The following is a 24,124-nucleotide window of genomic DNA, read 5'->3' as shown; positions in this document are numbered from 1 at the left end:
ACATAAAAACAAAAATGTATTAGATGTATCACCACTGATGTATGATTTCCTAGAAGGTATGAATGTTGGAATTCTTTTTTGTAGTGGACATCTTGAGCCATACATGGAAACCAACACAGACCTATACAAAGTTACTGTTCAAATGCAAAAAATTGCATTGGAAATTACATTTTACAAGGTAAATTGAAAAACAGTTCATAAAAACTTCTTGTGTCAATAAAGGTTTAGTGTGGTGGTACATAGGCATTTATGTGTTTGTCTTTTACCCTTCTAGTTTCTAGTACCGTCTTAGTCAACAATCAGATTTTAAATTAGCTGTAACTACAAGCGTTTCTTGCCCTTTACCAGGAGGTTTCAGTTGTCTAACCTGAACTATAGCATAGCTATGTACAAATTAATGTTATATCTGACACACATAATCTCGGTGGCATCTCGGGAGTACATTAAAATGTAACCAATTATTCACTGCTGTCTGTGCCCAGGAGCTGAATACCTCCACTATAGCCACCAGAGATCCTGCCACACCACTTCAGATGTCTCTGCATTTTACAGTGTTTACCATAGTCTGACAAAGACAGAAGCAGGAGTGTACTGTTAGAATAAGGTGTGTGGAGGGAAAACCTGGGTAATTCTGGAGACACTAAGACCTGTAGACAACACACCACCATTTATCACCAGTTACTGAAGCAGGAAGTCATTTGAGACTAAGCTTCAATAACAATGCAAATGCTTGTTTATAATTCTAGAATAATTTGTCCACATTTGTTTGTTTTGTAACTTTTGTTCCTCAATTTAGAAAATGAAAATTGTGCTAATGTGACATTTTTTTGTGTTAAAAGATGTGCCTAATAGCCCTCAGACTGTTAGCTTGAACACTGTAGCCATAATATGGTAATCTCAATGCAATTAATTCAGTGCTTTGCACTGTTAAATGTTTGGTTATGTCATTGGTTTACTGATGTAGTATGGAAGATTTTCTCACTATTTGAATTCCTGATCGATAAGTTTTGATGACAGATTTTATTGAGAGGAAAAAATGACACATCTTGACTGTTTTTTCATCTTGTTCCAGCAATCAGCTTCATTTTATTGTTTGGTTCAGTTTAGCTCAGTTTTGGTTTAGTTTGTTGACTATTTAGAGTCATGACGTTGTTGGATTCAGTATAAAAGTGAACAACTCTTTTGACAATATCATGATGCATTAACCATCTTTAGAGTCACTCTTTAAGCACTTACAATTGTACTCTCTTTTTAAAAAAAAAAAAAAAAAACTTTTTTGCCTTTATCTGCCTTTTACTCTTTTTCTTTTTTCTTTGTCTATTTCTCTCTTTGTACCTCCTCTCTAATTCTTTCCCCCTGTTTCCCTGCAGGATTCAAGGAATCTTTAAAATTTGCTAATGTAATTTCCAGAGCCATTTACTTTAGTACAGTTAGTTCAAAACAAAGACAAATTTTATTTCACCTTCTATTAATGCATCATTCATTTTCAGTTTCTCCCACTGCAACCTTTTTTTTAACATATAAAGGATTATTTAAGGATTGATTGAAAGTAAATTTAGTTGAGAGCTAGGCTAATTAGTGATTTGATGATAATTCTGTCAGTGTTGATGGCCTGTAAAACTTGTGTAAATAGATTAGTATTTTGTAAATTTCCCCATTGGGGGATTAATAAAGGATTATCGTATCTTATCAACCAAGTAGGTTTTAACTGCTGACCAACAAATCTAATGTCTTTAATTGGAGTAGCCAGGAGAGATGATTGCTAAACATCTTTGTTATAGTTATTCTCAAAAAATGCAGAGCAATTATTGCCATATCAAGCTTTCTGATTGTACTTTAAACTTACTCCTTATAATGTTTTTTTCAGGTACAACCAAAACCTTGCTGCAACAATACTTCTGTTCTATTGAGGTTATTTAGTAAGTCTACTATTGTATTCACAGTGGGTTATTTTTTAAGTACTTGGTGTACTAGTAGTTCTTTGGGGGGAAAAAAGAAGATAAAATTATATCCAGACTGCACCCACTACAATTTAGACACAGCAAATGATTCCATTTTCACTGGAAACAGTAGGTTGTTTTTGAGGAAAAAAAATGCATTGCCAGACACGGTAAAAAATATTAAAAGAAAGAGTTTGGTTGGTTTTTATGGGATGCTGACTGTATGAGACAGCATACAAAAGGCAGAGTTATACAGACAGTCTAAAAATGATAAAATAATCACCTATTTCTAAAACTCCCACATTGCTCTCTTGTAGTCAGTATTCACCATACAGTGATATAAGTTTATGTGTTGTATTTAGCTGCGCAAAGTCCCATGTATGTTCTATGTCTACATCAGAAGAAAGATTGAAAGATCACACTTTTTTTTTTTTTTTTTTTGTTTTCATCCACCAGGGGGTGCTGCAGAACAATACTACAAAGTTTATAAGTGGTAACCTGGATGCTGATAAGACAGTAAGATTCACTGGATCTACTTTGCCATGTTAGAAATATAAAGATCATCAGAGTTGTCAGTATTTTTATGGCATTTGTTAAAGAGGAGTGTGACTCCTCTTGTAGTCCAACTAAATAGTTTTCAGATTGCTCCTAGCCCATTTGTTCACATACTATTATTTTTTCCAGCTAGGATAGCACTGCTTTGTAGGTGCATTCTCTGTAAGTGAAAATCACCTTACATGTGTACCACTCACCATATTTCTTCCTTGCTCTTTCTTTGTCTCTCGAGACAACAAACTTCATGTATATATTAGAAACAGTGATTAATAATGTTTCTTCATGTTCTGTATTAGAGATTTTGTTAAATATTTTCTTCTGTAGAGAAGAGTGAATAAATCTGAGCTCTTATATCAATCTGAGTGACTGATTCTGAACAAATGGGACATACACACACACACAGAGAGAGAGAGAGAGAGAGAGAGAGAGAGAGAGAGCACAGAGTGGGGGAGAAGAAGAATAAATCCTATTATGTTGTGTAGTATAATTACTGCGCAGGTAAGCACCTTAACCTCACAGTCATTGTTCCAGTGTTCGGACTCAATGCGCTGTATGATACAATGAGAAATGTGTCATTATATTAATCCTTTCTGACTGCTTTGTATCTCTAAGGCAATCAGTTCAGTTAACCCACATATTAGCATGATCAGTCAGGAGTTATTATCCACGGTCTTTTGAATATGACGAGTGAGTGATTTATTTTTGGAACGTACCTTTCCTAAAACTGAACTGGGTGGATTGTTGAGATGTTTAAGACACACAGACACACCCAGCCTGTCAGTCTGATATATAAGTCAGACTCACAAAAGAGACATCATAAACAGTAACTTCACTGTAAGAGACCAACACATACAGACTACTGCTGCTAAGTTTAATAGCAGAGGTGAGTTATTATTTAAAAGCTCATGCTGACAATTAAAAAAGGAACATTAATTTCTATCATAGAATAAAAGACATAGAACTGTGCTAAGCCTGTGTGTTCTCTTGTAGAAAATGAAAGCACAGTTCCTGATCCTGCTCTTTGCTCTTGTGGTCTTGCTTGAGGGGACACCCACTGATTCCACTGATGACAGTGAAGGTATGTCCTGTGTGTGTACCTGTGAGAATGCTTTAATCACATACTTGAATCGTATCTAACATACTCAAGTAGCACTGATCAAAATCTGTAATTTGTTACTGACAGCCACTGTGTTCCATCCTGCAGTTATTCCAGAGGATGTGGCCCTAGCAGGATTTTTCAAGGGTCATACGACTGTCTCATGGTCAGATACAACAGATACAGATTTTGAAGGTGAGACTTTGTGTGTGTTTTTACCACTCTCACATAATTGTGATATTTTGACTACTCCTTGAGCGAATTGTTTCACTTTCACATTACTTTGTAAAAGACACACAACCCATTTTTCTCTCACCATTGTGTATAATGCTTTGAGGTTCTTTATCCACCAGTTTGATGTGAGAATATTTTCCAACCAAAGTTTAATGCTTGTGAATTGGTGATTCTGATCTGGACACAACTAATTTTGTGTGGTGAAAAATGCACAAACAGCACAGAGGCTGTTTCATACAACTACATTCTGACAGCAGAGGAGCCACAAAACAAGTTATTTCTTGATGTATATTGATGTTGTTTACATTATCTGCTCTGTATCTCCTCAGCACCAAATACTATGTTTGTTTGTTTGTGTTGTGTTTACTTGTTAATATGATTTGTTATTAAATTTTCAACATTTCCTTTGCAGGAGAGCATGTGATAGACAGCTCATGAGGGGAAAAAGAAGCAGCTTTGAAAACCTTCCTCCAAACTGTTTCAGCCAAAAGAATAAATAAAGACAATAAATAAATATGGGTCCCTGTGGTGATTTGGTTTTAAGAGGCAGGGTACTAATATATTAACTATATATATGGTGATGATGGCAAGAAGAAGGAGTTGTGCAACAGATGGTCTGGCCCCTACAGAGCCCTGATCTCACCACCATGGAGTCAGTCTGGGATTACATGAAGAGACAGAAGTCTGAATCCTCAGAAGAACGGTGGCAAGTTCTCCAGTATGCTTGCAACAACCTATCTGTGAAGTACTTTGAAAAAGTGTGTGCAAGTGTAGCAAGGAGAATTGGTGCTGTATGAAAGGCAAAGGTTGGTCAATATTGATTTGATTTAATTTTTTTTTTTCTGTTTACTACACTTTGGATTAAGCTAATTGATAAAAAGAAATATTCATGACATTATTTTTGAAAGCATCCTTTCTTTGGAGTGCCTAAAACTTGCACAGGGTGTACATGTTTCTATAGATGGTATGATATGGTATTATGGTTTTTGGAAATTCACTTCACATGAATATAAAATAGAAATAAATATATAGAAACTTGTAATTAAAACCCTAGACACATTTGGAAACAAAAAGGTGAACTTCTACAGAGAGAAGACACGAAGATATTAATTACACTACTTAAATACACTACTACGTGCAAGGATTTACATGTTACTCTTTATTTGATGTATCACCAACTTCGCGCATGTACTCCTTTGAACACCACATGGACTTTACCACGTCGCCCTCTAGTGGTTGATTCATGTAAGTACATATGGAGATTGCACACAGCTGTTTCCACAGAGAAAGTTTAGTCAAAGTAACCAAGTGTGTAAATTCTTCTTTTAAAGGTGCAGCTGTGGACGATGTAATCTGAAATGTGACAGTTTCAGGAGAGAAAACGAGTAGGAAACGAAACATAAAGCCACGTGTTTCAGCTGCTGTGTGATAGTGCTGCACATTTGTCAACAGTGTCTTCTTCCTCAGTCAGAAGAAAGTTGTTGGTCGCCGGCTGCCATGTGATCCGTCTGCCGAACCCCAGCCAGAATGTCAGCCGTCATTTGTAGCCTGTTTCTCGGTAAGCGACACCCCCTTTCTCTCCTCAGTGCCGTCCAACTGAACCATAACACGTCGACTCTTATCGCCCTGGTGGTCTTCCCCTCCTGTTTAAATTCAGCCTGAGTTGTTTACAGAGTTAGCCGGTGAGCAGGCAGTTACAGCGGGGAACACCATGCGCTCCTTAGCGGGACTAGCTATCATTGTGGCGGCAGCAAGTGTCTACCTCTACCTGCTGTCGACTCATCTTCCCCCGGGACCGAAACAGCCTCAGCCGGACTCCGAGGGGGAGGACGAGGGGGTCCAGGAGTTCAGGTAAGAACACCGAGCCAGAACTCAAATTTAAATTCAGACTCCATATAGTCTCAATAAAAGAACGAAGAAATGAAAATATTGTAACCACAATTTAACAACGTTACTCTCTGTGAAAAAAGTTAGAGATAAAAATGCTCACACAAAGTGCACAGTTCTGCACTGTTATTTTATTTTTTTTACACATATAGGTAACATTCAACTGACATGAGAGTCATAGTAATTTAATAAATCAGCGCTTTATTTGAACTATCATGGGTTAAGATTTGATGCTTTTCTTAGCCAAACGTGATAATAAACTGGACAGCTCTGGGTATTGGACTGTTGATAGGATAAAGCAAGACATTTGGTTATGTCACCTTCGGTACACCTGTGGATTGTTTTGGATATTTTTTACTTATTCCTCAATTTTTTTGTGGGCAGCACAGTTAACTGAGAAAAAGAAAATAACTGTTAGTTTAAGCCCTAATGCAGACACTGTCACCTCAGCAGGGTTTCTGTCTAGAGTTTGCTTGTTCTGCTGTGTTGGCTTTTCCCCACATGAACACGAACATTATTTTGCTTGCAGCCCTGATGAAACTTTTTCCAGTCATATGGGCCCTAACCATTTTGGCTCTTGGCTGCTAATAATGATTATTTCTTTTTGATTAATCTGCTTAATTGTTTGGTTTCATGAAATATAATAATAATAATAATAATAATATCATCATCATCATCATCATCATCATCATCATCACAGTTTCCCAGAGCCCAAAGTGTTGTGTTTATTTTGACAAAGACAAACAGCCAATCCTCACATTTCAGAAGCAGGAAGCAACTTGTTTGTTGTTTTTAACTTGAAATATGACTGAGACGTTTAACCAGTTAAAATAGTTGGTGATTCATTTTCTCTAGATGAATTAATCAGTTGAGCAGTCATTGCTTGTGACGTCCTATAATGAATCTATATCTGCTTATGACCTGTCATCACTGACCTTGGTGTAGATTTTAATTGCATGGAGTTCAACCACACAGAGTCATTTTACCCCCTCAGACTGTTTCATTTAAAGCATTTAAAACCCTGGAAGACATAGAAGAGAATATGAAAAATAACAGGAAAATCCAGAACAGTAAACTTAACTTTATATAGCTAGAGCTTAATGCTTTTGTTGTTCATCCCTTTCATCATTCAATCATTCTGTTTTCCCATTTATCTATTTTAAGATCCCTTGGGGCTTCCCTGACATCCAGTTTGGAAACTATTGAGACTAGTAGTGACCCACCAACAGTGTTTACCTTTCTCCTTCCCAATGCATGCTGGGATAGGCATTCTGTCTGAGGGTGAATAGAAGTAATAAATGACAAAATTGATTTCTTTACATCCCCTTTTTGTTATTTGAATTTTGACTAAATTTAGTAACTTCTACATATACCAGTCAAGTCTGCTGTATTGATGTTTTATCTGTTAATGTATATTTCTGACATGCAGAATTGATTTCAGCATTTTAACACTAGTTGTCAGTAGGCCTGTCATATTAATAATCATATATTTGAATTAAATGATTAGACTCCACTTTTTCTACCAGTGCTTTTCTACTCATAGTGGTAATCAGATCTGAGTCACAAATGAGAATGATAATGATGATAATAATAATAGTAATGTCAGTATAGCAGTAAAATATTAAATATGTTTGAAATTCAGTTCTCCTGTTTCTGCCTCTCTCCTACTCTCTCAGTACAGACTGATCACATTACTCCTCAGTGTGTGTGTGTGTGTGTGTGTGTGTGTGTGTGTGTCTTGTAATCAGTATTTTGCAATGTTCCAAGCAGTCATCTGTGAGGTTGTCTAGGGATGATAGAATAACGCCGACCAAGACACTCTGAGGCCAAGAGCAAGACCCCTCTGTGTGTCTGTCTGTGTGCATGTGTGTGCACGTGTGCTAGGACAACAAAGGACAACAAAGAAAGGAGCTAACAGATTAAACAACAGGTATAATATTAACTTACATTAAAAAAGTAAATTAAAAGTACACATACTTCACAGTATGTGTCACAGAAATGAATCAGAAAAGCTGCAATATGCCTCAATGGGCTATTTATATTTTGCCATTTTTAGAGTGGAGTAGTAAGTGCACAACATGAAACCAAAGCAATTCCAGTAACGTAATGCAAAACTATACATATTCACTGTTCATGGTGCACATGCATTTGGCCACAAGTTCTTATCCATATCATCTAATGCCGTCTCTTCAATTCACCTTAAAACAAAGAATCTTTTTGCAGAAGGTCCATCACTGACAAGCTTCTATAGATATGTCCAGACATCTAGCATTCATTGTGTCTAAGAGGGCTGAGGGATTGAGAGCAAGGTGGGAGGAAAAATGACAACACCCTGAGATGGGCTAGACATCACTGTTAACACACTGCATCACTTTAGGCCGGTAAATGAGACAGATGGTAACATTTGGTTAGATGACAGTGATCTGATAGTGGATTTATAATTAGCAGATTAGCTCAGTAATCTGTTGTGATGCGTCAGTTGTCAGTCACAGTTAAACTAGGAGTGTGATGATCAAACTGCTAATCTGTGACAAAAATAATAATAATCATCATCATATTTAAGAATATAAACCAGAACTAATACTCAGATGATGGTTTTAGGATCTCAGATGTTTTGGGGGGTTTTGGACTGTTGGGTGTACTAAATAACATTTTCAGACATCACCTTGGACACTGTGAAATTATTATGAGCTAATTTGGAAAATTTTCTGACATTTTATAGTCTTAATGATTAATAGAAAAATAAAATAAACAGATTAATTAGTCAGGTTAGTTGGGGTCTTTGTAAGCTTTTAACAGATACCAAAATACTGAATCCCAGACCTACTCTAAAGCTGACACTAACCCTCATGACCCAGCTTCTTATCAATGCTTAATTGAGATAATGACTACAAGAAGTCTACAGTACTTAGTCTGCCCTCATATATGGATATGTATAAGTGTGTGTGTGTTTCTCATGGGGTTATATGTGAGCAAAATGGAAAGTGCCCACGATGACACATTTCCCTCCTTAAATACTGTACATACATTCATGCAGTTTCATGTATCTCTGCACTTACACATCATCAACCTGCTGACCAGTGACAGAACAGAATATTTGTCCACTGACCAGTAGGAACAAGGAATGCTGAGTCTCAGAGCAGGTGGCGGAGGAAGCCGACATCTTGAGTTTCAAGGGGGGGATTTTGGCGTGTGTGTATGTGTGTTTTGAGAAGTGTCTTCCTACCCTCTGCTCAGGTCTACAGGCAACGACGCTATTTCTGTCCCTCAATCAAATGGATCCTGTTACCCTCTCACTCGCCCTCTCACATGCACATTCACGCGCACATACACACCACTGCCAACTCTCTTCTTTCTAATATAATGTTTCACAACCTTTCTTTCTGTTAAAAAATCAGTTGTTTTGTTGTATGTTTATGTCCTGTTCAGAGAGTTGTTTCACTCAAATTAAAAAGATGTATTTTATTTTATAGATAATCCATAGTTGTATACATAGTCCAATACAGTGGAAGAGAATGGTTTTCTTAATTTGCTTTTCCAGACAAAAATGTCCATGTAAATCTGGATAATCCACAGAACTCATCTTTGGAATTACTTTACATGAAAGGAATAATCCATATGAAAACTGTCCACGGTGAGGTCTGGGACATGTAACATGATAACGGGCATTCTGGGAAATGTAGGAAATCAGTAACTGAAAGAGAAGTACAAGAAGTGGGTTGTAGGAAAGAGGACAGAGCAAAAAAGTACATTATTTTTACTTCCCATAATTTAACAGACATTACACGTCACAGATGGACATGTGAGGACTTCTAAAAGATTGATTAGTTATTTCAGATCAGTAAAAACCCAGCTGTGTTCTATTTTATGTTTCCATCCAGGCTGAAGTTCCCTTCTGACCTAGATGAGCTGCGGGACCTCGCAGAGATGCTCAAATTTTATAAAAGAGAACATCATGGCTACGTTCTGCTGCTGTTCTGTAGTGCCTACCTGTACAAACAGTCTTTCGCCATACCTGGCTCCTCCTTTCTGGTGAGACACGTACACACACATTTAAATGATTTTGACTGAACTTGAAAAGTTGATGAGCTCAGTGTCCAGTTTGGTTTGATGGAGTTCATTCGTCTTTGTTTGTCTTAACAAGTCATTTTGCTTACAACTGATTTAAGAAGAAAATGTTTATTTAAAAAAGAAAGTTTCTTTCATCTGATTTAGTCATGATTCCATAATTTCTAGAATATTGCACTGTCTTGATCCTAGTGCATCATAGTGCCTAGTGCCTTTTTCTGTCTTGTTTTCAGATACTGACTCTCATTTCAAACAGAGGAATAATGTGCTGTAACACAGTATTTGGTTGTATTGATCTATTTATCCATCCATCCCTCCCTCCCTCAGAACATGCTAGCCGGTGCGATATTCGGGCCCTGGGAGGGTCTGGTTTTGGCCTGCCTGCTCGCCACCACAGGCTCCACATTCTGCTTCCTGCTCTCCTCTACGTTTGGAAAGCAGCACGTGGTTCAGCTCTTCCCTGAGAAGGTGGCCCTGCTGCAGATGAAGGTAAGCCCGTCTGTTCAGTACTATAATCAAAACTAACTTTATAGTAGAGGTCATTATGAAGGCATAAGAAACAATTACTGTCACAAACTAGATACAAATATAGATAAGAAAGAACCCGGAGACTTTCAATTACCTGCTTATCTCTTTTCTTTTTCCATTTTTCTGCTTTTCCCTTTTCCATTTTCTCTCACCATCTCTTTGTCCTTTACTCTTATCTTCCCCTTTCTTTCGTCCCTCTGTCAGGTGGAGCAAAATCGCAGCAGTTTATTTTTCTTTCTACTTTTCCTTCGTTTCTTCCCTATGACTCCTAACTGGTTCCTTAACATCACCTGTCCCGTCCTCAACATCCCTATACCTATTTTCTTCTTCTCTGTACTCATAGGTGAGACTACACATGCGTTAAAAAAAAGTACCATGTACAACACAAAGATCTGTAAATGTAAATCAATCAGTTGCTGCTTTCGCCGTCAGGTTTGATTCCCTACAACTTCATCTGCGTTCGTACGGGCTCCATACTCTCCGAGATCTCCTCTCTGGACGACATCTTCTCCTGGAGCACACTGGCACAGCTCCTGGCCATCGCCCTCATGGCTCTCGTCCCTGGAGCGCTGATCAAACGCTACAGCAAAAATCACCTCAAGATGGATGGCATGGACAGCAACGGAACCAGTCAGGCTGAAATTAAGCAGGACCGGAAGAGACGGTGATTCTGGGTTAAAGGAGGACCCTAAATGCAACTTGGTGTCAGAAGAATTAAGGTGAGGAAAAGCTCTCCATTGGTAGGCATGTGACCTTTTGTCCACTCCAGCCTTGAGATTTCTGTAAGGTCACACCAGAAGTTCATCATACATATAGTAGTGATGGTATGATCTGTTCTGAAAGTTTAGAAATGTCCTCAGGTCATGTTACACCAGACTTCAAGGTTAAAGTTTATGATCTCTCACTGCTAATGCACACAGCAGACTTCCTCTAAGATGAAAGGATCAACTCTAAAATGAATGAAATTACCTTGATTCTCCTTGAAAACTCTCTCACTGAAATGATCTCTGTGATCTCAGTGAAATTGTGAGTGAAACAGATGGTTGACTGCTGTCATACTGTCAGTCTCCATCTCAGGGCAGACCAAAGGCTGCCTATCATGCAGTAATCTAGTGATCTGTTGTGCGTCATGAGATTTTTGTCAGATTGGAAGTAGTGCCTTAAAGTGCTGCCTGATGGCTTTGATCGTAAAATATTACCTTTTCATTTGTGCCCAAAGTGATCTTATTTTTTTATGCTTATAATGAACAGAATTGACAGTAACCAAGGTGTTAGTGTTCCACAGTTGTTTCTCTACAGAATTCTGACCTTCTGTCCAGGGTGCTGCAACCGTTAGTTATCACATAGGGCTTTAAAAGTAATTTGCTCTCTGTAATAAATATACACTGGAGAGCTGCACAAGAAGCCCCACTTGACCCTGCTGTAGAGAAGTTCTGGCTTGCACACTTTGGATACCCTCATCCCCTTATTTTGTCCTTTGTTGATTTTTACACTCTGCTCTGGATTATGGAGACCAGACAGTTAACTAGCTAGACAATAATAATTTATTCTCCTTTAATATGTTTACTCAGTAATGCAGTTTGCAGCCATACAGTTCCAGAAACGTCATTGGAAAAACTGTCATGTTTTAGGATATTTATTTTCAAAATGTCGAGTTTGAGTGTCTATCTGTCTTTTCCCAAAGCACTTACTTTTGTGTCTTAAGTCGTAGCTCTGACTGCATTCACAGAGGAGTTTTACAGTAGCTCTGTGCAGAGCAGTTGTGATCTTCTCATGATGGTTTCTGTGACACAGGGAAAGTGCCAAAATCAGACTACTGAGAAACTCAAGGATGTCAGTGTCATGGCTGGTAACTGATTTCACAGCCTGCCTGATTTTCACACACACATCACTTTGTCGCAGTCAAGCACAATGGGGATTTTTTACTGTAGGCATCTGTACATGTCTACTACCAGATAAGGCAAATTACCTTGCTCAAGAGCACTTACTATCACCTGTGGGAGAGGTTAAGTAACATACCTCTTCACTAAACTCAGGGTTTTACAGTGAAGAAGCAAATAATTCATAAGTAGATACAATATGGATGCATGTGCTAAGCCAGTGGAAGTTAGCATACATAAAGGCTTAATGATTTCACCTTATGAAAGAAAAGCACAGCTTCCCATTCCCGCGTTGAAATAGTATTTATTTTGCAGATAGTTACGAGAAGATCACATCTGTTTCTCCTGTGAATGAGAGGCTTTTATCTGAGGCAGGTGATGCACTTTGTGTCTGTTGCTCAGTGTAACTGGTTTACTGTTTAATTTTGATAAACCTCAATTGTACTATTTATTTTTCAGAGCAGAAAGTCTGTAGAAAATAGTCTTAAGTTATAGCTTCTTATCAAAAACATGAACATGAGCAACTAATTAGTCTGCTCTAACTTGCAAATCCAGCAGAAAACTGTATACTAAACTGTATATTTTAGATGAATCATTGTTAACCTAATTTCAAGATATGTTTAATTTTGGATATAAAATCTTATATTTTATCCAGACAGTGTAGTGAATTTGCAATATTTAAAGGTATGGAGTGTTGTCACATCACTCTGTGAGCTTGGTCATTCTGCTGTTTTGTAAATGTGAAAAAGACCCAAAGTGCCAGATTCACTGTTTGTATGTGTTGTTTACTCTCTGACAGCTAAAATACATTCAAGAGGTTTTTCATGAAGTGGCAGGTTTATAAAATAGCAAGTTTTTAAAAAAGGGCTTTTGTCATGGGCAGTGTTGCTTTCAGTTTTAAAGGGCTTTGTGAGATTCTTGTTCTCCTCTTCTTTGACCAAAAACAGTTGAAGAAAAAAAAATCCAATCTGCACAAGAGAGACAAAATCTGTAAAAATCTTTTTTAAATCAACATGCTGTGCACATTGCATGTTTTTTGGACTGTGTAAAACCATAATATGTAATGTCTGTTTACTCCTGCTTTTACTATGACATTGTTCAGTTTTTAATTTTCACTCAGAAATAGTAATCGCTTGTGTAATGACAAAGTGCAACGAGTGGTTTTGGATGCAAACAGTAGTTTATTTGTGCCTTTCATATGGTCACACAGTCACTGACTGACAGCAACACACTTAAAACAAAACATCCACAGTTACACAGACAGAACACACCATCACATTTCACTTTAAAATCTCTCTTGTTCTCTCTCAGTGCTGTCTTCCACATACATCACACAGAAACTCAGACATTTTTGTTCATGCACACAAACACACATACCTTCACGCTGGCTGAGGCAGGCACTCTTAACGCAAAAATCTCATTTGTAACAACTCAGTAAACACAAGGACCTGATGTGAATTGTATGAACTTAAATGTGGTATCAACTGGCAGAAGACACTAAGATGGAAATATATGCACACGCACAAGTTTTTGGCTAATTTGTGATGAAGAATATCATCTCTTAGACACTATGCTGCAGGTGAAAAGTCAGGGGTCACCACATGATTCAAAATTTTGCTCACAGAAAAATGAATATTCTAAGTTTCATTCAGCCATGGAAATCTGGCCAGTAGATATCATACTCGCCATCCTCTGGTCTCGCTACAAAAAACATGACAAAAATATCATAATTAAAGCATCTGATTGACATTAATATGGTCTTTGTTTCTGCTCATATGTACATATATCACCATCTTCCATCTTCTGCAGCCCTACCAAAACACTGTAAATTTCATAGTGATAATATCACAAATCAACAGCAACTTAACAGGCAAATAGTAGCTGTAGTGTAGTCAGTGCTGCCAGTCGCTCAGTGGGAGCTATATCATTTGTAAACAGTTCAGTAGTGATTTAGTGTACAATATACAGGATAGAATGTTATGCCAGAAAATGAGGACTGTAATTGAGGCTATGTCTGTTTTTTGACTGAATCGATCTCTAAAAGGGCATCATGACAAAAAAGATTCATTGAGGCATCATAGATAAACGGCTTGTCTTCGTTTGAGGTTTAAGAAATGTAATCTCACATCTTGTGGGTTCAATTTAGTGGAAAAAGAAATAACTTGAGTTCAGGTTTGGCCTTGGCTGAACTCTCTGGTCAAGCTAGTGCCAGATTTGGCTGGAAAGGCATCTGTGCTAATCTTCCATCCCTGGCTGAATGAATCTATTTAGCAACACAACTGCAATCGGTCCCAAACAAATGTTTTACATTGAGAGTGGTAACACAATTACATAATGCAAAGATAAAAATCATCTTCTGCAGCATCATCACAAGACAAATATCCAGTGAGTTGCATAATTTAAAAACATGAAGAATGTTATAATTCAGTCAGTGCAAAAGTTTCAGTGCTCAGCAGAAGTCTTGTACTGCTCTCAGTCATGCAAGTAGTCAACATAGACCAGAGTGGTTAAGAGACACAGCGTGCAAAATATCAAATACTGAAATAACAGGCAGATTCAGGATGATTTCATGTAATCTAAAAGAAAACATAACTATATAAAACAGAACGAGCAGGTAAGAAGACCACTGGCTTTCAGTGAGCAGCTCAGTCTCTCACTGGCTAAGAGCAAACATATAGTACGATCAGTTTACTGGTCGTACTCTCATCCTCTTCTTACCACTGACACTCACATAAATAATATGATTTTTGAGACAACAGGCTGATGAATGGCAACTTGTCCTTTAAAAAAAAAAAAGCTTATTTGTCCTTCACACATTGAAAATATTGATTGCCTCATAGAAATCCAGACAAAAAAAGATGAAAAATCACTTTTCTGTCACCTCTTGGACAGTGATTTGATCCTGTTCACATCTCAGGGCAATTAAAATCAAAATGAAATAATCAAAACCAGCTCAGTTTAGAGCAGTGAAAAACTGAAACAAAAAAGAAAAAAAAAGGAATTCAGAATGCTATCAATTTACTTGTCTCACGTTCTTGCTTTTTTATGTGTGCTATGTCTCACAACATCTGTAAATTTATGAAGGGATGTCAAACAAAGTTTCTCAGTAGTTGGAGCTAGAAATTTTCATATTTGAGCCACAGGGTGAAGCCTGAGGGGACAGGCAAGCAGCAACCACCATGAATAGTCTAAGACAACTGTCAATCAAGGAAAACATGCTATATCATCTTTGTGGAGTAAATGTATCAGAATTGCCACAATCACAGACATTAGCTCGACTGTTGTGGTGGGAAAGGACATTTCTACAGAAAAGTCCATTTGCATCTCCAGAGTCAGTATTTAGTGTTTGTAGGAAAGACTGCACGGTAAGGGACTTCCTCTTTGGCACTCATGTTGGTTGCTGCTTGGTACGTCCAAGCATGTTTTTCCCATTGCCTTTTTTTCTCCCCCCCCGTCTTGCTCTCTCCACCTCCTTTCCACTCACTTCCTCTCACATACCCTGGGACCATCTCTCTCGTCTCCCCTGTGCGAAGTGGTACAGCAGCGTAACGTCATCCCTGAAGCTGTGCTGACCTGTCAAGTGATCTAACACTCTTCCCTGCTGAAGTCGAATGCCATACAGTTGGGCCTCGGCTCGCCCAACACACAGGCCCCGTTCAACCAGCCAGGCCACCAAGTCACTGCCCCGAAACACACTTTGAAGATGGGACTGAGGATGCTGATGGAGGTAGGATGGGCTGGAAGCAAGACCATGCTGGTGTAGGTGTTGAGGATTAGTGGGGTCATGAGCTTGGTTAGACTGGAGCTGGGAAATCTGCTCCTCTGGGGTACCAGAGCTGGAAATGCGAGCATGGTGTTCAGTCTCAGGCTCCACTGGAAGTGAACACTGGCTGCGAGATTCAGGTAGATTGTGAGTTTGGTGAATCTGCTGCAGATTCTGTGCCTCCTGGTTTGGTTGTTCCCGAAGAGCCTGATGCGTGTGTTGGTACTGGGGCTGATGGGAGGGGATGTATCTCAAAACCTCACTCTCCTCCTCCAGTCCTCCTCCTCCTCCACCAAACCTGTCATTATCAGAGGAAGGATTCACCTGTCGAAGCGCTGATACTCTCCCCTGAGCCACTAGGGGGTGATGAAGAAGAGAGGACAGGGAAAGAGGCAGGCAAAGGGAAGCAGGGAGGTAATAAATAAAATAAAGGGGAAGAAAGGAAAGGAAGAAGATTAATAGAGGGGAGAAAAGGGAAAAGAATAGTGGGAAGAATTGTACTTGTTAGAGGAAAGTAAAGAAAAGCACCCAAGACTCCAAAAAAATCCAGCAAAAGTATCTTGGTTAGTAGTTTCTGTAGAGTTTTGTAGTTAACTGGCATAATGTCATAATCAACATTTACACAATAAGGAAGCACAGATGATGCAGTAACAGAAATTTCCAATAGCAGCAGCAAGAGCTATTGCTTTGTGTATATAATTATTCATATCTGTAAAATGGAGCATGTATTGCAAACTTTGGTAAAACTAAAAATGTTAGACATTAGACAATGTAAATGTCTAATGGCTCAACTTAAATTTGTTTTAAGAAATAGAACTGGTTGGTGGATAGAAAAAGATAAAAGTAGATAACATGCAAAGAGGATGCAGAGAAAAATCATCAAAAAATTAAGGGCAAACAAAAAATAACACAGCATGTATGATGTGGAGTCAGAATTCATCTCACAGGCACCCAGCTGCACAGCTCAGATCCAAAACAACAAAAATAAAGCCAGAATTTATTTTACCACAGAAATTAACATAAAATAACCGTAACAGAAGATTGGGGAGTAATTTGAAATTGAAGCAGTTTAAGTTCTTTTGTACATATTCACATGTGCCTTCAAAAGACAAGACACAACATTCCGTATGACACAGGAAAAACAAACAAACTAGTTCTCATACCTGCGTGTGTGTACTATGTCTTGTACACACTGGTCTTTGTGGTAGCGGACAAACTGGGTACAGGTGAGCCTGACCTCCTCTGGTACACCTGAGGGACTCAGATCGTCACTCTCCCTACCCTGCCACAGGCTGAGCAACCTAACACACACACACACACACACACACACACACACACACACACACACACAGACACAGACAAACACTGTTCTAGTGCTGTGTTTCTGATGTGATTATTATTATTATTAAGGAATTATTAAGGAATCTAGAAAACACCCTGAACAAGTTGCTGAAGACTCATCTCACCTCTTCTTGAAAGGCAAAATGATGAGGTGTCTGTCCAGACCAAAGATCCCAAAGGACAGGAAACCCTGGGACAAAGAGAAAAGAGAGAAATCTATAATGGCTCATTTAATGTATACACATGCATGCACATAAACGCAGTATACTCAGTGGTACCTGTCCATAGTTTGCCACGGCACAGAAGAACTGAAGTTCGAGGTAAAGTCTTCCTGGATCTTTGTTAAACAACCACCACAAACAGCTGGACAGGTTCTACATAAAAGACATAGACAGTCACCAATCAGACAACACAACATTTATCTTTACAGTAATTAAATAGTAATTATATAGTATCTGATTACATTTTATTTTTCTGCTAATTTGCTAATTACACCTGCACATTCAAACACATACACACTATTGAGTATTTTATCCTCACCGCAAGCAGGCTGACAATGAGCAACAGACACAGCAGAACATGTCTGACTGTCTGTTTATCATCGGTGGGCTGAAGCCCGGGTGGCGGCAGGTTTAGCGGTTGCTCTGAGGAGGAAGAACTCTGCTGCTGCCCATCACACAGCATCCCACTTTGGCCTGGAGAATAAAGGACACATTCTGGATATTTTCTTGACATTTCTCATAAACAGCCTTCAACACAATTCCTATTTGATGGGTGGAAAATAAAATGATAAAATGTATGTTTGTTACCTGCATTGTTTGTGTGCTCCCTTTGTGTGCTGGCTATCATATCAGGTATGGTCTGGACGGGAGAGAAACTGTGGAGGTCTGACAATTGAACAGGAACAGTAGAAATATTTACTGTAGATCATCTGGTGAGTATTCATTGGTTAAAACCATGCACTCATTTCAATGGTGCTTATCTTTCTCCTTTAAAGCTCTGTAATCATTTAAACACATTCAAGTTACAACTAGACTTTTATTTTATTCAGGCAGAGAGAGGACTGCTTTCAATCTAACTCAGAACAAACCAAAGCTACTGGCACAGAGCCCAGCTACCTGAGCTGATGCTACGGGCAGGTGAATTTGCCATCTGTGTCTGCTGTTGTGGTTGTTGTGGATCCTCCAAGCCACCAGGGGTCCTCAGCTCATCGTTGATGCCTGTTACAGCAGCTCTGCTCAGGGCCTGGTAGCCTCTCTGCTCCCTGTCTCCCTGACTGAGACCCATCAGAGATATTGCACCGAGCACCAGGCTGACTGCAAGCACCACTGCTGTGCTGATTATCTGGAGCAGAAAAGAGCAAAATAAAATTTCCTGGACTACATTATTTGGGATTTCTGGGATTTATAAAGCATTATATATTTAAAGTACAAGGAGAGGTGTACTTGAAATATTTAAATGGGAAATAAATAGACTCAAGCACAGCAGAAATTACAGTGAAGACAGGAAAAAATACAAATAAACAGTACAGAGAGAAAAACAATGTAATGTGGAGAGACAGCAGGCATTTTTCTAACCTGAGCTCTACCATAGAAGAAGGCAGAGTCTATGGTGTCAGTCCTCTCTCCTGTTATCAGAAGACCTCCGACCATGAGGAAGGGGATTCTACACACACACAGACACACACGACAAACATGTCAAGAAAGCCTAGATGATAGCAAAATATTTCTAATGATCTCCAATACAAACATATTGCTTTAAAATGAAGAGATTATTAAAGCAATAAAAATGTAAAGGTTTCAGAGATTGTCCTGTGGCATTAACTTGTACTGACTTACCCCCAACCCAAAATCATGAACAGTCCTGGTCGGAGTCTCAGCAGATCATCTCTGTTAGTCAGAGCCAGACAGAGAGGGATTAAGGCCTGAAAAACAGAGCAAAACAGATACATGCAAGCACCAGTGAGAACATACTAAAAGTCAAATGTAGTCAAACTGATGAAAATGGATGGGTCCTTAATTTTTTAATTTTGCAGCCTTACCTGTCCAAATGTAGGTGCTGTACAGAGACCCGTAAAGCAAGGCAAAGGTGAGAATTTTGCCAACCAGGTTATCCTCTTGTTTCACCAAGAAGTTCCACAGGATCATACTAACACACACCAGAAACTGGAGAAGAGAAGACTACAGTCAGTTATGGCAGAATAGGAAAGTGAATGTGAGTAGCCTCTGTGCTCAACTGACATTTCCCCTGATATATTAACAGAAAACCAAAATGACCTCAAAATATCACTATAACAAAACATGACTGCTGATAGACATGCAGCTTAGCTGTAGGTGTGAATGTAAGTCTGAATGGTTGTCTATCTGTATGTGTCGCCCTGCGATTGACTGGTGCCCTGTCCAGGGTGTACCCTGCCTCTCACCCAGTATTAGCTGTGATAGATTCCAGCCCACCTGTGACCGTTAAAGGATACGGGAGTACAGCTAATGGATTGGTGACTGTTGAGGAATATGATTTAGAACGTGTTAAATAAATCAGATGTTCTTAAGATTTAAATTACTTGAGCTGTGACTGGAGACTGACCTGAGCCAGGAAAAGATTTAAGGCAAAGAGGTGAGGAAGTCTGTTAAATTTCCTGCTGAGCAACATCACCGCTATGGTCCACACCTGAGAGAAGACACAGACACATGATCAGAAATTTGAATTGCTCTATTTGGAAAATCACTCTATTATCATCGTCTGCCCCACAGCAGAGCAATTTTCAAGATGTGTCTGCAAACACACTTACCAGTGCTACAAGACTGACGATGCTGATGTTGAAGCTAACGTTTTCAAGCTCTGTCACCAGGGGGGTGGGGTCCATTAGCGGGATTGTTAACAACCAGGCAGACACATACATGATTGGCGCAGACAGAAATGTACTGATTACCATCCCTGATGTTACCTTGAAAGAAAGATGGAGACACCTTTACAGTATATGTATACCAAAAACAAAAACAAATACTTAATGAATCAATAATAGAATTTTTTAATATAAATCCAAGCTCTTACACTGTTTTAAGTGGGATAACTACATCCACGGTACTTACCACCTCTAATTCCATGTTGTAGTGTCCAGCATAGATGGCCACACTAGGTGCGGTGGGAAAAACTCCATATAAGAAAGCAAAGTTGGACAAACTGGTGTGGTTGGCACTCGTGCTGTTCACTCCTATGTCCAGAATATCGACCATGTCTTTGCAGACTAGTGGCATCACCAGACTGGAGAAAGGAGGTAGTCAAAGAAGATAAGGATGGGAAATACCAATCTGTCCTTTCATGTTTGTAATATAAGTAAATACAGGAAAAAAATATTAGAAGCACAAAAATTAATAAGGCCACCCCTGTGTTATGTCACATACACACACCATCCCAGTCCCACTTACAGCTTGGCTGTGATGAGGAGTATCAAGGCAACTCCAGTGTCTCTGGTTAGTTTTCTAAGCTGGCCAACCTGCCACAGAAACGAAGAGATAATTTTTTCTAAATTATCTTACATTATCTTACCAAAATTCAAACTATTCAAAAAAGACTGAACTAAATTAAACTCACCATAGTGAGGCCGAGGTAAAACAAAGCTGCCCCTCCAAAAGAATTGGCCAAGCCGTCTATGAACTCTGACAACACAGCAGGGATGCGCTGGCCCAGGGCAAAATGGGAGATAATTCCCACTATCACCATGAACACTATTGGGTTCTTCATCACCTGAAGAGGTGACAAAAAGTGTTAAAGCCATTTCTGACTTTGGAAAACCCTAGAGGCGGGATCAAAGAGACACTGTGGTAGAAAACAACAAATGCACCGATTGGGCCTTTAAGTTTATCAAATTGCATGTCAGTTTAAAAAGTATTTGAGTCCTTGGCCCTCTTAAAGCATACAGGATCATTACGTTTGCTCTGGTAATTCACCATAAAAACTTGTACACACAATACCTGTAAGACTACAACTGCCAGGATGCCAAGAGTGCTGTGCTGTGGATGGCTGGCCTGCCTCCACCTCTGCACCTCACAAAGAGCGAAGCCGATGGGATTGAGAAGCATCAGGGAGACTGGGGCAACTAGGTAGATGTACTGGAGGTATTCTGGATATGTGCTCCGATACAAAGCATCAACTGGAATAATAGAGGCAGAGAGAGAGACACATACTCTTTATGTCTTAAACAGTGTTCTTCACAGACAATTTTTATGAGTAGTGCACATCAGTGTCTCTGTGTCTGCCTCACCTATGGGGTATCCCAAGGCAAAGTCATTGCTCTGTGTAGCAAAGATGGCATACAGACCAGCCTTGCTGTACCTGCTTTCTGGACTGGCCACCATCAGTGTCAGCACACATACCAGCACGAACACTGTCACCTAGAAACAGTTTGGGAGCAGTGAAGTTAGGCTGAGTTTATTTATTAGGTTTTCTATTGCAGTGCCATACCACATGAATTCTTAAGAATTTCCACAGAGAAATGACCAAACTCAGTCATTCTTTGTCTGGAATTCTCTCAGATCACCATAATATAAAATAGAAAGTATATACACATATTGTAAAAGTGTGAACACAAACAGAGATACGGGAAAAGAGACCAACCTTAGCGACCAGAACGCTCCACAGAAACGCCCAGATGACGTCTCCAAAGTCCAACAGCACCATGTTTTTAAAGAGCAGAGCTGGAAGTGCAAACTTAGACACAAAGTTCCCCAAACCCTTTGCCTGGCTCTCTGTGATGATATCAGCCCTGCACATAAGAATGGAAGACATAGCCATGAACACACACAAAGTAACAGTGGTTATTCACCAGTTGCTTTCATATTTTCACAGGCTATCTCTAACATTTCACATTCAGCAGAATCTTAACATGGTGGCTGTATACCTGCAAAATGAGGAAGACCAAACCTGTGGTTGGGGTCTGCACATTAAAGCATCATCAAAAGTTTTTGGGCACACTGAGGAAAAAAACACCTACACACGCACACACACACACACACACACACACACACACACACACACACACCTACCTGCCAGCTATGTAGCCACACAATATGATGCCAAAGCATTCAAGGAGAGCTGGAAACAGTTTGTCGATGGACATGTGGGGCCCAGCAGCAGAGCCTGCAAGAGTATTATGGGATATGTTCTTCCCATGGATCAGCACATAGTTGTTGGCGGTCTCCATGGTGATGGACTGGGGAATATCAGCACTCTGGAGATGGACAAGAGGTGAAACTCATACAGTCAGTGGCCGGAGTGAGTGACAACAGGCAAGATAGAAATATACATTCTAATGATACAGAGCACAGAATACGAGTGAGAAGCTGTGTCGTTCCGCTGGAGGGAACACAAAAGAAATGAAGAGGGATTATTCTAATATATAAAAAAGGAGGGGGCTTTTGGTAGGGTGCCCAGAATCCCTAGTTACGCCTCCGTGCATGAACATACCGTTCGCTAAGTTACTATAGTCAAGTCAACCCGCTTCTTTCAATGACGGGAGATTTCTACAATCTAACGACACTGTAACAAACTAAAACTAATATTATATCACGTTAGACAGCCTAAGAAGCCAACTGCTTTCCATGGCAGCACCACTGACGCTGCCAGCTGACCATTAGCGCAAGCTAGGTGCATGCTAAAAACATCAGAGAATACATACCGTTAGTTAAATTGCAGGGAGGGATAAGCTGTATCTGCCACATCTGGCACGAATACATTATTTTAAATGATTTGACTTGAAATTATATTGCTTACCAATGTTACTTAAAAGACCATCTCCAATACACGACATTCATCTGACTTGCTAGGTGAGCAAGCCCGTGTTTTCGTCGTTTGGGTGAGTAGCTTCTGAATCTGACAGCTGCCGAGAGTGGCAACGCCCTGAAAAATAACTGACAGACGACTCAGCCAATCAGCGCCAAGATACAATTCAAACCCCAACTGTGGTTGGATGAAAACGTGCTGTGTGGTGCTGCGTTCATGTGATGAGGAGAATAATTAAATATTTGGAGCTAAAAGCTCTGAGTGTTTACAGCAGCATAACAACCAGAGGAATTGGATCGTGGTTTTCTCATTCACTGGTTAAATACGTTCATAGTATCTTTTCATACTTTATACCTCTTCAGCCTTATAACATAGTTGCACACATACCAACCCAGTTACTGCATCACAGTAAGATGCTTGATCATACTGAGGAAAGGAGACGCTGTGAGCAGGATTTGAACCTGCGAGGGGAAACCCCATTGGATTTCGAGTCCAACGCCTTAACCACTCGGCCATCACAGCTCTGTAAGTCCTTATATAATCAATACTTCCTTCAAAAACACCTAAATCAGAATTTACTGAAGATACTGTATAAGACCATTATTTGTAACCAAATCTGGGATGTAATTCTCTTTTACTGCCATATAATGCCATATAACCAAGCTTCATTTCTAAGGCTGGATGGGAGGTTTCACAGGATTTTGATGCAGCAATGATAGGCCACCAAAACTGACAGATAAAAGAATGACTAATGTGTCTAAAGACTTACGCAGGCTAGACAACACTTTACACCATTACATGGATAGGTTCTACAGGTGAAACTATTTGCTGTTTGTTCTGTTTTGTTCCTTTTTTAACATTGTTAACAGCACATTACCATCCATTATGATAAAACAACACACCCTTGAATGAGAAATTGTTTTTTTTTTTTAAGGAACTTTATGTGTCATCAAAAAAGACAGTCAAAATTCATCCACGTTTTTTCATGTCAAGATCATGTCCACCAGTATCTTACAGAAACTTACAGAAATGAGATTAAATGACATATTGAAAT

At 39.3% G+C, this 24,124-nt stretch overlaps 2 protein-coding genes, 1 long non-coding RNA gene and 1 other non-coding gene across 6 annotated transcripts; 2 read left to right on the top strand and 2 right to left on the bottom strand.

Annotated features, from left to right (window-relative positions):
* Positions 1 to 3,239: 3,239 nt before the first annotated feature.
* LOC108895158 (uncharacterized) lies at positions 3,240 to 4,339 on the top strand. The gene is made up of 4 exons (XR_001962914.2): positions 3,240 to 3,378; positions 3,486 to 3,573; positions 3,700 to 3,786; positions 4,238 to 4,339. It is a non-coding gene; the product is annotated as an uncharacterized LOC108895158 (long non-coding RNA).
* A 747-nt stretch (positions 4,340 to 5,086) lies between these two features.
* LOC108895174 (transmembrane protein 41A-B) lies at positions 5,087 to 12,956 on the top strand. 2 transcript variants are annotated; one of them, XM_018693811.2, is made up of 7 exons: positions 5,095 to 5,210; positions 5,293 to 5,383; positions 5,499 to 5,676; positions 9,594 to 9,744; positions 10,108 to 10,269; positions 10,513 to 10,651; positions 10,741 to 12,956. In XM_018693811.2, the coding sequence occupies exons 2-7, from the start codon at positions 5,353 to 5,355 to the stop codon at positions 10,974 to 10,976; spliced, it is 897 nt and encodes a 298-aa protein (XP_018549327.1). In that variant the 5' UTR covers positions 5,095 to 5,210; positions 5,293 to 5,352; the 3' UTR covers positions 10,977 to 12,956. The 2 variants fall into 2 exon arrangements, with proteins under 2 accessions (XP_050932862.1, XP_018549327.1); XM_051076905.1 differs by having other exon boundaries at positions 5,087 to 5,383.
* Positions 12,957 to 13,349: 393 nt separating this feature from the next.
* Positions 13,350 to 23,249, bottom strand: gpr155b (G protein-coupled receptor 155b). Of its 2 annotated transcripts, none has more exons than XM_018693805.2 (20): positions 23,062 to 23,243; positions 22,335 to 22,519; positions 21,907 to 22,054; positions 21,554 to 21,683; positions 21,264 to 21,442; positions 20,884 to 21,036; positions 20,718 to 20,785; positions 20,382 to 20,553; positions 20,081 to 20,236; positions 19,876 to 19,959; positions 19,333 to 19,457; positions 19,131 to 19,214; positions 18,870 to 18,957; positions 18,411 to 18,636; positions 18,102 to 18,179; positions 17,833 to 17,987; positions 17,571 to 17,666; positions 17,418 to 17,482; positions 17,115 to 17,252; positions 13,350 to 16,249 (listed from the first exon to the last, which is right to left on the bottom strand). In XM_018693805.2, exons 2-20 carry the CDS (start codon positions 22,490 to 22,492, stop codon positions 15,679 to 15,681), a joined length of 2,874 nt encoding a protein of 957 aa, XP_018549321.1. In that variant the 5' UTR covers positions 22,493 to 22,519; positions 23,062 to 23,243; the 3' UTR covers positions 13,350 to 15,678. The 2 variants fall into 2 exon arrangements, with proteins under 2 accessions (XP_018549321.1, XP_018549322.1); XM_018693806.2 differs by having other exon boundaries at positions 16,107 to 16,307; positions 23,062 to 23,249.
* Positions 23,250 to 23,510: 261 nt separating this feature from the next.
* On the bottom strand, positions 23,511 to 23,592 carry trnas-cga (transfer RNA serine (anticodon CGA)). Its single transcript has one exon. It is a non-coding gene; the product is annotated as a tRNA-Ser (tRNA).
* Positions 23,593 to 24,124: the final 532 nt, after the last annotated feature.

This window comes from Lates calcarifer, linkage group LG16_LG22 (assembly GCF_001640805.2).
Source record: "Lates calcarifer isolate ASB-BC8 linkage group LG16_LG22, TLL_Latcal_v3, whole genome shotgun sequence".
Classification (NCBI taxonomy): Eukaryota; Metazoa; Chordata; class Actinopteri; family Centropomidae; genus Lates; species Lates calcarifer.
This window is presented reverse-complemented; position numbering and strand designations above follow the sequence as displayed.

Bases quoted from the DNA above. Each gene is read 5' to 3' on its own strand.
- LOC108895174 (XM_051076905.1), top strand. From the start codon at position 5,353: ATGTCAGCCGTCATTTGTAGCCTGTTTCTCG. The intron at 10,270-10,512 runs GTAAGCCCGTCT...TCCCTCTGTCAG, and splicing joins TGGCCCTGCTGCAGATGAAG to GTGGAGCAAAATCGCAGCAG. The intron at 10,652-10,740 runs GTGAGACTACAC...TTTCGCCGTCAG, and splicing joins CTTCTTCTCTGTACTCATAG to GTTTGATTCCCTACAACTTC.
- gpr155b (XM_018693805.2), bottom strand. From the start codon at position 22,492: ATGGAGACCGCCAACAACTATGTGCTGATCCATGGGAAGAACATATCC. The intron at 20,554-20,717 runs GTAAGTGGGACT...TCCTTTCTCCAG, and splicing joins CTCCTCATCACAGCCAAGCT to TCTGGTGATGCCACTAGTCT. The intron at 17,483-17,570 runs GTACCACTGAGT...TCTTTGTCCCAG, and splicing joins CCGTGGCAAACTATGGACAG to GGTTTCCTGTCCTTTGGGAT.